Source organism: Mirounga angustirostris, unplaced genomic scaffold (genome assembly GCF_029215605.1).
Source record: "Mirounga angustirostris isolate CCGP_5_RB_7025 unplaced genomic scaffold, mMirAng1.0.hap1 SCAF_7, whole genome shotgun sequence".
In the NCBI taxonomy this organism is placed as follows: Eukaryota; Metazoa; Chordata; class Mammalia; order Carnivora; family Phocidae; genus Mirounga; species Mirounga angustirostris.
In genome coordinates, this window is record NW_026991715.1 from 110,826,859 (window position 1) to 110,841,275 (window position 14,417).

Genomic DNA, 14,417 nt, shown 5'->3' on the forward strand with positions numbered 1-14,417 from the left:
GAGTAACGTTCCCAATGTCTTACAGGATTTCTATGGATGTACCTGATTCTAAACCCCACTGCCTTTTGAGACAGGAAGGGCACTGCCAAAAGACACTGAAGTGACTGACAACAGGCAGGGCTAGGTGATGTGCAAGTGTTCTTACAGGCTTTGGATTCTATTGTGGATGCAATCAAACCAAAAAAGGCACATTGATCATGCTTTCCCCAGAAAGCCCTGAATTTCCAACAGAACAAGATAACTTGAGAAATCTATTGATCTCCCATTCTTGTCATGCTGAGCAGGTGACAAGGATCAATGGAAATTTGTACTCTCCTGACCAAGACCCTGCAACTTTAATTTGTATTTCCACCCGGATTCCCACAACTCTGCAAAATGCACTGCTCAAACAGTGTATTTAAGGTAGGGCATCACCGTTTGTGTCAGCTGTTTTCCCAGCTCCTTCCAATTCAGAGAAATGTCTCCCCCTCCTCTCCAGCTCCCTGCCTCAAAGCCAGCTCTCCGACCCAGCGGTCTTCTTGCTGAGCGTCTCACACACACTCATTGGGCCACAGACTGTGGAGGGGCGGGGCCTCTAGCTCTTCAAAAGGGATCTGGGTTTGAACAGCCAGCCCAACCTTGCTGAAATACTCACACTCTCCCACCCTCTTTCCCCTGAGTCTGTGCTTTCCTGCCTGCTTTCTCTTTCTTTTCTGGCTCAGCCTGGGACAAAGGCTCATATCAGAGGAGTCTCAGGTCTTGCATTTTAATGTCAGTGATGGAAAAACACAAGAATGATTCCTGGATCCACCAGCAGGAACTGCAAGATCCATCCGAGAAATACCTGAACAGCACTGAGGACTATCTGGCCTTCCTGTATGGACCTCCCCGCAGCCACTTCTTCTTCCCAGTGACTGCAGTGTATGCACTGATTTTTGTAGTGGGGGTCGTTGGTAACTTCCTGGTGTGCCTGGTGATTCTTCGGCACCAGACTATGAAGACACCCACCAACTACTACCTCTTCAGCTTGGCTGTCTCCGACCTCTTGGTCCTGCTCCTTGGGATGCCCCTGGAAGTCTACGAGATGTGGCGCAACTACCCCTTCCTGTTTGGGCTCGTGGGCTGCTACTTCAAGACGGCCCTCTTTGAGACGGTGTGCTTTGCCTCCATCCTCAGCGTCACCACGGTGAGCGTGGAGCGCTACGTGGCCATCCTCCACCCGTTCCGCGCCAAGCTGAAGTGTACCCGGCGGCGGGCTCTCAGGATCCTCGGCATCGTCTGGGGCTTCTCCGTTCTCTTCTCTCTGCCCAACACCAGCATTCACGGCATCAAGGTCCACTACTTCCCTAATGGGTCCCTGGTCCCAGGCTCTGCCACCTGTGCGGTCATCAAGCCCATATGGATCTACAATTTCATCATCCAGGTCACTTCCTTCCTCTTCTACATCCTCCCCATGATTGTCATCAGTGTCCTCTACTACGTTATGGGCCTTAAAGTGAGTATCCAAGCTCGCTGGCTTAGGGCAGCATCCCTTCTTCTCTCACTGACTCGAAGTTCAGAGGAAAAACTTAGAATTGGAGAAATTCAGAATTGGAAGGAAGTATAGAGAAAAACAGAATGAGCCTAAAGGGGAAACAGAAGTTAAAGGAGTAGCCTCAAAATTAGGCAAATACTAACCACAACTATAAACCATTTCCTTTAACTCACTTTCCATTATTCTTCCTCTGTGCCTGTGGCTTTCAAACCTAGGAGTTCTACAGATCACCTAGAAATCTTACTATGTGTATCAATGTGCAGGCCCCTGCCCCAGGGAAATTCTGATTGAGTAGGTCTGAGGTGGAGCCTTGTTTTAAACAGCGCAAGGTGGCCACCCCTGGAGGGACTGTTCCACATCCTGTTGTCTCCTGCCCCCATCTACTGCCTGCATCGAAATTTTCCTCTGGACCAACTTGGCCAGAGTATAACATAAGCTATCTCTGCCTATCTTCTACTCCAAGACAGACATACAATTTTAAAGTCAGACTGTCCCTTACGGTTGCTTTGACCCTTTGGTTGAAATACCAGGCTAAAATGCAAAAATATGGCTTGAGAGGGACCAACTTGGATTTCTCTTGATCAGGTGGAAATTGAGGGACAAGGACGTGAACAGAGCACATTAGATAGAGTAGAAGAAAGTGGGAATAAATGATAGCTGAGATGAATAAAAAACTGTCACTTAGTTTGCAACATACCTAATAATTAGAGGTTCCTATACTCATGGTGGTAAACTGATTTTTTCCCCTTTTTTAGGATCTAAATTAGCTGAAAGAAACTACTTTTGGTGAAGGTAGTAGTGAGTCTATATAATTCCTCTCCTGGTATATTCTGCATCCAAATTCATAGAGATGAAATCTAACTGTGACAGCTTTATGCCCATTTAAGGAGGCAGCTTGTGTAGGAAGCAGTCTTGGGACGATTTAGACTCCCAGGTCTAAAGCCCACATAAAACACACTTTTAGGCAAGCCACACAATTCTCTCCTGGAGTTAGTTTTCACATTTATAAAATGAAAAGGTCACATTAGATTATATCTAAGGCTCCTGATAGCTCTAACAGTTTGTGATAACTTTAAAAAAGGAGGAAAAAAAAAATCTGTGAGCAGGAGCAACGTGAATTATAAATGAAGGGAAAACAAATCATACATCACATTCACATCATCTGCTTCCAGACGGCTCTGCCACCACGTATTCTGTGACAATTAATATACTCCCATCTCAGTGCATCTCTGGGAAGGGGAATGTTAGAAACGAGTGCCCCGCAATGGTCCGTTTCCATATCTGCTGTGCCCAAGGTGAGCAGCAGAGTCCAAGTAGGAAGAACAAGTTCCAAGAACCACAGATGTCTGAACACAGGAGTGAATTTAATCAGGCAGAGAGTTTTGCCAATCTCCTCTTAGAGGGCTGGGCCCTCTACACCGAGAGACGCATGTCATCCCAGACTAGCTTGCAGTGTCTTAGGATGCCCTGTGTATATCACTGGAGGGAAAGGACTTCTGCATGATTCCAAATATCATAAGCCCTATGAGAAATCTCACCCCGAACTGACCAATACCATTTTGTCCAACACCAACCAATCATTTATCTTGGGTTAATTTGGAAGAAGTATTTAACTTTGAGTAGGAAGCACATACCCTCTACCCCCAACCAATTACCTTGTGTTTCACTTTGTTTTATTGTCATGAACCTATAGGCACCTTGTATCAGGAGCTAAGTGAGAGCTCAGACAACAGCTTAGCAACTACTAGTTTGGTTTGTGTGTATAGTGCAACTTATAACATTCCTATTCTCAGGAAGGATGAACTGTTACCCAGGGGACACCAGGGAAGGAAATATCTGCTTAGTAAGTCACTGCTAGAGGAATTTAAAGATCTGTAGACTAACAGTCAGAAGAAATAGGCCCTAGTCTATGGCATTGGCTTCACGGCCTTTGCAAATGCTGTACCTTTTGCTATATCATTGCCTGAAATATTCCTACTGTTGACCATCACAATCCCTTTTGCTTTTTAACTCTAACTTATCCTTTAAATCATACTTCACCCACACTTTCTCAGGGAAGTTCTCCCTGACTCTCTAGCTGCACCTGGTCCCTGTGTATGTGGTATGATTCCTGGTGATTTTCCTTCATTGCATTTATTACAATTTATAATCTATACTTGTGGGTTCCTTAATTTATTTCTCTCCAACTAGACTGTAATCTGAATGAATGAATGAATGAATGAATGAATGAATGAATGAATGAAGTTAAATTATTTTACTCATTGCTGGACTTTAGCTTTTCTACCTTCGAAAGCAAGAGAGTTGGAAACATTATTTTGAAGAGCTTTTTGACCTAAGAGATTTAAAAGAGACTAAGCAAATCTGATGATTATTAAGTTATTGACTCCCTTGGCAAATCTAAAGTTATGATTGACTTTGGCACTCACTGCCTTCAGAAGGCAAAAAAACCCTAAGACTGATGAAATCCCAGGACCAAGGAAGGAGGGGAGCCCATATGTGTGTTCAAAGCTGAGCATTCAGGGCTGCTGCATCATTCCAGCACATGAGTATCCACTAAGCTGCTCTCCAAGGTTAGAACATGTTAGAGAGGGAAAACAGACAATCCCAGGGCAAGTTTCTTTCTCTCTGAGAGGAAGTTCTTTTGGAGCTCTCACCTAGTACTTGTAATTCTGCATGCAGCATTAACACTTGAATCGAAGAAGATGGATTATGAATTGTAGCAGAATCCAGCCATGCCAAACAAAGTTGCACTAATTTTTTCAAATAAACAGATTTTGTTCAGATTGTAGAAATATTTACACAAAAGCTAGGATTATATTTTGGTATTCTGAAGCTTAGTCTCCACACACTAAACATCTGCTGGAATGATTATAATCATATAAACAACTGATCAGCATAATATATCAACCTAAGTCAGCCCCATTGACCTCCCCCCTCACCTTTTATCTTACACAGCTAAGGAGAGTGGGGTAGGAAGATCTCTGAGCTTCCAATACAGTAACCACAATTTTTCACTCTTTTTGTATCTTCACTTTTAAAATAAAAGTTCAGAAGTGGAGAGAATACTTAACAGTTGAATATCTACTTTGCTAAACATCTGAAGGGAAATAAAAGTATCCAAACATAAAGCAGTATTTAATATTGGCTAGACAAATTGTTTGGATTCTATTCTACTAGAATAGTAGAGGGCTTCAGATTCTGTTGAAATAATGTATACAATGCATAAATCAGTTTTTCACTCTCCCTCTCTTTGGCTAGTTGTATCACTAAAACCTACAGAAGCTGAAAAGTAAGCAATGATTAATACATTTATAATTTTCTTTTCATTGCAAACTACACTGTACAGAAAGCCTGTTCATGAAAGAACTGTATGGACTGTTTGCTTTATGTTTAAGGAAATTGTTCCTTGAAGTAGAGAAATTACCAAGGAAAACTGTTAAACCCACCCACAGAAGGGACTAAGAGATCCCAATAGTTTTTCATTGTTCTTAATTATGGACTGAAATCAAATACTGGGATAACTATCTTGTAACAATGACAAATTTTTAAAAATGGTATGAAACAATTAGAACCTTTAGTAGATTTAATTAATGATGAGCTAATAAGATTTGCAGTTTGATTTATTACTCTTACCTTAAATATAAAGGTTTTTTGTTTTGTTTTGTTTTGTTTTTGTCTCTGCATCTGGCTGCTTCTTTGTCTCAACAAAAGTGCTGCTTATGGGTGAGCAGTACCATGAGAAAGAGAATTTCTGAAAGGGACTCAGTAATCCACATGAGTGGGACCACAGATATAAATAAATAACAGTTTCCTCAAAATTCAGTTTTTATAATGTCTTTCGAGTAAAAGGAAGACAATAATCAGAATGACCATAGTTATATATAACTTACTGAGTATCACGTGCCGAGCACTGAGATGAATGCTCCACCTGAATTATTTTGTTTTACATTATGTTTATAACCTCTTATCTTCAGTTTCATCCCATCTATTCCTAATAACTGCACAGTATTTTCCCTTCTTTCTTTCCAAGTTCTAGGTGACCTCTGAAGAGTCAAATCTCACAGGAACTTTAATCCCTCACTTTGTGAAGACACAGGTGTATATAGAGAGCACCAGTATATTCAGAGACAGATGGTCAGGTTTGTTAATCATCCAAGTGGATGCTTCAGGACTGGTGTGGTCCCGAGAGCTACCTGACTTCTAGGAGCTAACATGTTTGTTAGACAGACAAGATATTCCTTTGTTGAACTTTGGAGGCAAGTTTTAATGACCTTCCCGTCCAAGTCTTATTTAATTTTAAATACCTTCTCTAAAGTATTCTGTAAAAATGCCATCCAGCCCAGGAAGCTGATTCTTAAAGCGGTTTGCTCTACTGTTGCACATAACCACATCAATCTCTTTTTTATCTTGAATTGGAATACATCTTCCATATATCTACCCAAAACTATATAGAGTAAGTTGAGCTTTCTTTCCACCTGATGCCTTTGATCAGTGTGTCAGAACTTTCTACGGTGCTAATGAAGGAACCCCAACTCAATCTGGCAAAATATGATGGGAAGTAGAGACCTGAGAAGTCAAGAGGTAGAGCTGGCTCTTGATGACGATTAATCCCATAAAACACACAGTGTTCTCAAAGACCTAGCTTTATTTCTGTTTCTTTGCTCTTCTTTTTATACTGTTGATTTTAACCTCAAGATCCTCACAGAAGGCCATTGGTGGTTCCAAGCACTTTCCTCATGGTGGGGAAAAAAAGTAGCTCTTGTATTCCAGAACTCACATGCAGAGAACAAGAAGGCTCCCAGTGAAAGAGAAATAAAACTTCCATTCCTAGAAGTACAAGCAAGTATCTGAAATCGCTTTGATTCCAATTATGCAGTCACTGTGATTGATGGATCGTAGCTACATTGTTCATGTTCTGAACCTGGAGCTGGAGATGGGATCATTCCCATCCAAATTAATGACTAGCAATGCAGAAGGACTAAAGTCCCTAAAGCAAAATCAGGGTACCACTGGTAGGAGAAGAAGAGAATCAATACTAGAGAATCAATCACAAATACATAATGTACTATCTTCTAGATGCTTGATGGTAGTTTATCATGAGTCCTTAAAGCTTTCTTCATCTGGTTGTATATCCTCCAAAACTAAAAATATGTGAATTAAAGAGAAGAAAATTCTACAGCTAGGTGAATGATGCAGATCTTCAGTGCTATGGGAGTTCAGAGGAAGGAGAAGAAAATGGGCTACAGTGGCCACCAGAGTCTTCAAGAGTAGATGGGACTTGAACAGGGTAGGGAAAATTGCATGCACATGTAGTGTTAATATTTGATATTTTTAGATACTTCTTCATGGATCACCACATCTTGCAACAGGATGAGTATATTTTAACATCTAAACTCAGAAACATAGGCACTCTTATCAGTAATACTAGTAACACAGATTTTTCCAAATTGTGCTCCTCAAGATATACTAGAGATTCCACTGAAAAGGGTTGGGTCAGAGGGGATATTGTTGAGTCAAAGAAGCACTATCTCCCTTGAGGTTGAGATGGGAGATGTGGGGTGTGGAAAGTGGGGATGGGGGAAGGATGATACACAAACCCCTAAGAAGATGTTCATAATGTCCATCAAGCACATTAAAGGCTCTGAGAAGACCCACAATAAAGACTATAAACTTTATGAAGCAGGAACAATATCCATTTTGTTTTCTAGTGCCTACCCACCCTATAGCAGAGGGATTCCATTCTAATAATTATTGAATGAATGAATGAATGAATGAATGAATGAATGAATGAATGAAAAAGCCTAACATTTTTTACTTTAGATTTCATACTTTTCATGGAATACCTATTAATATACTGCACAACTAGGGTTCTCTAGAATAGCATATGATACATAGAAGCTTTGCAAGGTAGCCACAACCATCAGTCCAGTTGAGTTAGGTGACTCAGATCCAACTTCACCTCCAATTTACTGTTAAACATTTGACAAAGTCTTACGTTTCTTTAACTCCCAGATTTTTGTCTGCAAAATGAGTGTTAGAGTTACACTTCTGGGATCTTGACAGAAGGAAACAATGTTTCCCTCCCTTAGTATCTTTTTCCACTTCCCTTGCAGCTAAAGAAAGACCAACTCCTTGGGGCGGATGAAGTGACTGCAAATATTCAAAGATCAGCCAGAAAATCAGTCACCAAAATGCTGTGTAAGTCCTCCACTTTGTTCAGGTTTGTTTGTTTGTTTGTTTGTGAAAGCAAAGGAGTTGCATCTAGTACTAAGAAAGTGCTGCTGGGATCAGAATAAAAATTCTCCTGAAACGTAACATCAAAACCTCGGTTTTTCCCAAGCTCCTAGGACCTGTTTTGTTTCTATTTTATAGTTTTCAACCCTCAAACAATGCACTAAATTGCATCCTTGCAATACACTCTGTGTGGTATTCCATAAATCTCACTCTGTAAATCTCACTCTCTGAGATTTTGAGCATTTCTTTTCCTCTCTAAAATGAGCAGGTGAGGGCGCCTGGGTGGCTCAGTTGGTTTAGTGTCTGATTCTTGGTTTCAGCTCAGGTCATGAGATGGAGCTCTGAGTCAGCTCCGTGTTCAGCAAGGAGTCTGCTTAAGAATCTCTCTTCCTCTCCCTCTGCTCCTCCCCCACCTCTCTCTCTAAAATAAATAAGTAAATCTTAAAAAATAAAATAAAATAAAATGAGTGGGTGACTTTTAACCTATTTTGAGTTATAAGTTTTTTAAAAAATATATGATGAAAGCTGTGGACTCTACACTCAGAAAATGTACAAATATACATACACAAAACATTTTATAATCCATTTCAGGGGATCATGCACCTCCTGACAACCATCCTTGGACTCCCTTTTAATTCCAGATTAAGAACATCTGGCCAAGAGTAAACAGTCATCCCGCCTATAATATTGTATCATTTTATATAAAAAAAGTACACTCTTTTGCATAGATAAAATATTTTAAAAATCCAGGCACTGATCTACACTCTCCCAAAAGAATGTTATAAAAATATATGATCCTACACTAGGGTATGAGAGATATTGATGAGAAAGGAGATTTATAATAAACTTCCCAAGTCAAAACCTAAGGTTTGGAAGAAACAAATCCTTCAGGCTAATATGCATATAAAGCACTCACTATAACTGTGTGGTATTTATGAACAAAAAAACTGTGAAGTCACTAAAGTTTGTCTAATAGTCATCTTCTTGGAAATTGTTTAGCTTCTGTTGGCATCTGACTTTCCCTATTAAGAAATCCCATGTCTTCATTATCTCCCTCTTCCCTTTCTCCTTGATCATAATCTGCTCGCAAAAGAGTACACTCACATTAAAGTCACGGTGATAAAATATACAATATTTATTTGTCTTTGGGGGGTAGAGTTCGATTTTAACAGTAACTACATTTTTTTAAAGATTTATTTATTTATGAGAGAGAGAGAGAGAAAGAGAGCACTGGGGGGAGGGGGAGGGGCAGAGAGAGAGAAAGAATCCAGAGCAGACTCCCTGCTGAGCAATGAGGGGCTCGACCTCCTGACCCTGAGATCATGACCTGACTTGAAATCAAGAGTTGGACACTTGACCTACTGAGCCCACCCAGGCAGCCCAACACTAATTAAATTTTTAACTAAAGGGAATAGTAGGCAATAGTGAGCAGATTAGGGACCTTTCTTTGGGGGGTAAACTCAGAAGAATCTTTCAGGTATTCTTGCAACCATAACAGACAGGCAGACCGCTTACTCCGAATATGTTTACTGCTAACAGCAACTATATGTACCATTTACTCTGGAAACTTCCAATGTGCTCACAAGTTCAGAGAATTGTAAAATAAACACCCATCACCCAGCTTCAAACATTATCAACTCATAGCTAATCTTGTTTCATCTATATTCCTATCTCTTCCTTAGCCCCTACAAGATTGTTCTGAGGCAAATCTCCAGCATCATGTCTTGGGAAATAAAAGTATTATATAACTTCAGAAGAGAAAAAATATATTTACATATTTATATTGGTGAAGATTGAATGCCCCGAAGAGAAACTATGGTAGCACTAATCTCTGTCTTGGGAGCTGAAAAAAAAAACAAAAAAAACCCAAAAAAACAAAAACTGGGCAATAGTATATTTCTGTGAATCTATAATTATTTCAAAATAAAAATTAAAAGTATTGGAAGGAAATCTGTAATCTAGAAAGTTATAATATAATAGACACATCCCCATCCCAATCAAAAGATGCTTGTAAAGCAATATTATGCTCCTGATTCTTCTCTTTCTTTATGTCCCTCCCACCGCTTACAGAATGACTGAATTCACAGAAGTTTCTAATTATTTCTAGAGTAACAAGATAAATTCATGCATTTATACTACATCCTATATTAATAGTTGTTATTAATCTATGACTTTAAAAAACACCAATTGCTTGAACCCAATCACTTTATTTCTATAACCAGTTTATGTGGTTCCAACAATCTTCTTGCAACATATTTTCCACAATAGAATGTTTTCAGAACTTTGAATAAAGTCAATACTATTTTAAGTGTTCCGAAGTAAACTTAAATTATACAAGAAATCTTGTACAATCGTATGGAAAGCTGATTCTAAATCCTATACAATTCATTCTCATGTGTAAATATTCGATGTAAAGGCTCATTACGATCTAGATGGTCCATTAAAATGATAGCTTAGGAAAGATGGGGGGGAGGAATGTTAGAAGGAATGGACGGACTCAGAGTGGGCATTGCATACCTATCCTTGCTTTGACTGTCTTTTGCTCTCTCATTCATCATCCTTTTCCAGTTGTCTTGGTCTTAGTGTTTGCTCTCTGTTGGGCCCCATTCCACATTGATCGGCTCTTCTTCAGCTTTGTGGAGGAGTGGACTGAATCCCTGGCTGCTGCGTTCAATCTCATCCATGTGGTGTCAGGTAAAATCTTGGCTGGTTTGGTTGCATCACACGTGTTCAGGTAATTGCAGCTGCATCATCTTGCTTAGAGCAATAGGTTCTATTGGATATACTATGATTATGGAGACCCACCATACAATAAAGAACACATTTGATTTTTATTTTATTCATATATCGATTAGGTATATTATGGGTCCAAAAGAAATATACCAGATCAGTGTTTTAGATGCTACTTTATTGAAGACCTCAACTCTAAGCATGATGATTACAGCAGGAAAATGGTCTAAGAGGTGATTCCTTTGTTTTACTTCCAATGACCACATGATTGAATTGGTTCTTATTAATTAAACATCCATGTTTAATCCCTGAAATCTCATATTATCTTCAGCAAGTGTTAGATCCTCATGAAAGCCAACCAAAGGTATCAAGGTCTTCTTTTAGGCTACTTTAATGCTGCTTGTGAAGGATACCATGGAATTCGGTGAAAAGAGTGGTGGAAAGGTCATTAAATCAGAGGACCTGGATTTGCATCTCACTCCCATCGTTAATATTCGGAGTGATCTGAAGAACGGGGCCTCTTTCATGTCAAAGTTTCCTCAACTGTAAAATGGCGATAATGCCTACTCTATACAACCCATAGGCTGATGGTAAGAAGTAAATGAAATAATAGCTTTTTAAGCTGCACAATACTACATACCTTTCTATAATCATCACAACAAGTAGATGTTATCATCACCATTTCACAGCTGAAAGAACAGTTCCACAAAAAAGAACTCACCTGCCCAAAGTCATTTGGCTGGCCAATGGTAAAAACAGCATTCCAACTCAAGTCACCCAACTTCAAGTTCAGGGCTTTTTACTCCAAAGTGGAACAAAGAATGGTCACCCAAGTCCTTCTTTCTTAGCTAGTGTGACTGTTAGACTTAGGTGCAGACCACCTTGTCCCCCTACTTCGGTGAGTCACTGGCTGGTTCTACAAGCTCTTTAGATGATCAGAGACATCACCAGAGAAGAAAGAGAAGAGCAACCTGTGTGCGGGAAGCTCGACGTGTGCATAAAGCAAAGACCACAATGTTCATAGGAGTATTGAACGCCATGTATATTATCTGTTTTCAATCACCCTCTCTTTTGTACTCAGCAGGGCTTGTGAACAGTTTATACCTGGACATTAGTACTTTCCTCCATGTTAAATTAATTATGAATTCTGGGTGAAATCTCAAAAATATTTATAGCTCTTAGCTTATCTTTGTGATTAAGCTGAGAAAAACGAAAGTGATAAAATAAATTGGAGAACAGCACAAGATCACATGAGACTTGACTAGTTGACTCTACATCTCCAGATGCATCAAGACAACCATTTTAAGATTTCCAAATTACAGCATTTATATTAACATTTTCCTGTTAAAATATCATCTCTCTCTTCCCCACATTGTCAACCAGCTGAAGTCTACACCTCTTAAATGCTACCAAAAAAAGGCCTCCAACTTGCCTTTTGATCAAGTTATGTATTTCCGTTCATAAGCCATGCATTTGTCAGACTGGTTAATTAGAGAGTTCTGCAGATTCTGCATTATTCCTGTCCAATGTAACTATTCCTGTCTCTGAACATTTGCACAGGCTATGCCTTCTACCAGCAGTGCTCTCTCCTCTCTTCCCCAGCTATCTCCTGCCTGCTTCAGGGGCTGGTTAATGTTCAATCACTCGCTACCATTAAATCCTTCATGATCATTATAGTCCTTGTGTTTATGCTATCTCCCATCCAAGTACTAACCAGGCCCGACCCTGCTTAGCTTCCGAGATCAGACGAGATCGGGCTCGTTCGTGTTTATGCTATCATGTGAATTTCCATAGGATGACTATTAGTATCACATATTTTGCTCTTAACAGATACAGTTTGGTATTGTTCCTCTGTCAACTGCTTAAGTTAGGCATAGATTATTTCTCTGTAATACTGTTCCCTATCCTTAGAGAACAAAGTCTAAATCTACTACCTACCAATGTGCCTCAAAGTTTCTGGCACAAAATAAGAATTTATTGAATGAATTAACAGTCCACAGAAATATTCTTCTTCTGTATTCCTCCCTGCCCAGTTCTGTGCGGAGGGCATATGCCACTCTGTATGCCCTGAACTATGTAAATGAGGACAATCATGAATATGTTATTGACAGTACCTATCACTTATTTTATATTCTTAGCCATTCTCAGTCCCTCTGTGGATAGCATCTCAACTTTATCCTCACAGTAATCCAGGGAGGTGGGTTAGGATGGTTTGCCCACTCCCATTTGGCAGAGAAAAGAATTGTAATGCCAGATCCATCTAAGGTCACAGAACAAGCAAGGGCCAAGATCATAAACGAAGTCCTCCAATTCTCAACCTTAGGCCCATCTTGGGCGTTGGGGAAATAAAATAGGATGTAGTAATAAGAGAAGTGTGTATACCAAAGAGGAAAATGGCAGTGTGCAAGGCATTTGGTGAAGAAAACAAATGGCAAAATACAATTATTTAATAAAGTTGGAAGGTGGGAAGAGCCATCAAGGGGAAAGGCTAGGTAGGAAAGGGACATTGGGGAATATTTTTTTGAAGAGATAGTTAGCATCATAAGAAATATCAGCAGGGACTATGCCTTAACTGATTTACCATTCCTCTATTACTTGCAGTTTCAAATTATAAGTTTAAGCAAAGCTCCAATGAGATAAAAACATCTCTCTTTCCTCTGATACTTAAGCATCTCTTGTTAATGCTATGAGAGCATGTTCTTTAATTAAAGAAGTGGGGATCAAAGGAAATTGCCAAGCATCTCAGAGAGATCCCATGCCAGCCTAAACTTTTTGCAAGACTCTTTAATCTTTCTGTGTTTGATTCCTAAATACACAGGCGGTAGATCCATTCAGAGCATTTTGTATTCTCAATTAGAGTCTTTTTTATATTATTACTTCCAAAAGAGGCAGTCGCAGGGATTCGAGGCCTTTGTTAAATATTTATGCTTCTCTCTATCATGCCTCTCACTCAATTTCTCCTCAGTGTGTCTGTTTTTTTAATCTCCTGTGTTCCAGGTGTCTTCTTCTACCTGAGCTCAGCCGTCAACCCCATTATCTATAACCTACTCTCTCACCGCTTCCGGGCAGCATTCTGGAATGTGATCTCTCCTTGCAAACAGGGGCACTCCCAGCACCACCCACAGGGGCCACCTGCCCAGCGGAACATCTTCCTGACAGAATGTCACCTTGTGGACCTGACTGAAGATGCAGGTCCCCAGTTTCCTTGTCAGTTGTCTATCCGCAGCTCTCACCTGCCCACAACCCTCTGTACTGGACAGGCACCATAAAAGGAATGCTCAGAGTTGACATTCCTTTATGCTGCCTTACTGTAGGGAAGGACACCCATAATTTATGGCTTCTGATATGAGAGTAGGGAGATAAAATGAGTCTTAGAACTTATATACCCATTTCTAATGTGTGTGGATTTCCTTTGTTAAACAAATTGCTACTAAAACTGGACCTAAAACCCAGAACTTACAATTTTTAGTTAGCTTTCCATTATCTTAACCGACTCATGCCCCTTCACTAGCTCATGGAATAAAAGAAAAATCATGACCAGTAAAGTATGATACCTATACCTTGAGTAATTTTCACTTTGAGAAATAATTTGTCCTGAGTCATCCACACTCTGAGATAGGCTATAACTCTCACAACAGATGGCCCCTGTGCGACATAAAAGGGAGACATGTAGATGATATGCTACTTTACCTGATTTGAGGGATCCATGTCAATGTCCTTCCACAGCAACGTATTTATCCTACTGCCTCATATTTTGTCATTATAATGTGATTCATTAGGGTTTTGAAGCCTGTTACTCAAAGAGTCCTCCTGATAATATGGGGATGCTTCTTAGAACTATTATTCCCACCTTCCTGATCCCCAACTCATTCTCAGTCATTCTTCACCAGAATGGGATCAGATCCAAGTTCTACTTAGAGAAGAATGGAAAGTGGGAGAA

The 14,417-nt window shown here is 39.9% G+C and overlaps 1 protein-coding gene across 1 annotated transcript; it reads left to right on the forward strand.

The window, feature by feature from the left end:
* The first annotated feature begins 748 nt into the window (after positions 1–748).
* On the forward strand, positions 749–13,765 carry NMUR2 (neuromedin U receptor 2). Its single transcript, XM_045887756.1, has 4 exons — positions 749–1,474; positions 7,627–7,711; positions 10,316–10,441; positions 13,475–13,765. Exons 1-4 carry the CDS (start codon positions 749–751, stop codon positions 13,744–13,746), a joined length of 1,209 nt encoding a protein of 402 aa, XP_045743712.1. The 3' UTR covers positions 13,747–13,765.
* The last annotated feature ends 652 nt before the right edge of the window (positions 13,766–14,417 follow it).

Coding starts and splice junctions, on each gene's coding strand:
- NMUR2 (XM_045887756.1), top strand. CDS start 749: ATGTCAGTGATGGAAAAACACAAGAATGATTCCTGGATCCACCAGCAG. Junction 1,475..7,626: donor ACTACGTTATGGGCCTTAAA/GTGAGTATCCAA, acceptor CTTCCCTTGCAG/CTAAAGAAAGACCAACTCCT. Junction 10,442..13,474: donor TCTCATCCATGTGGTGTCAG/GTAAAATCTTGG, acceptor CCTGTGTTCCAG/GTGTCTTCTTCTACCTGAGC.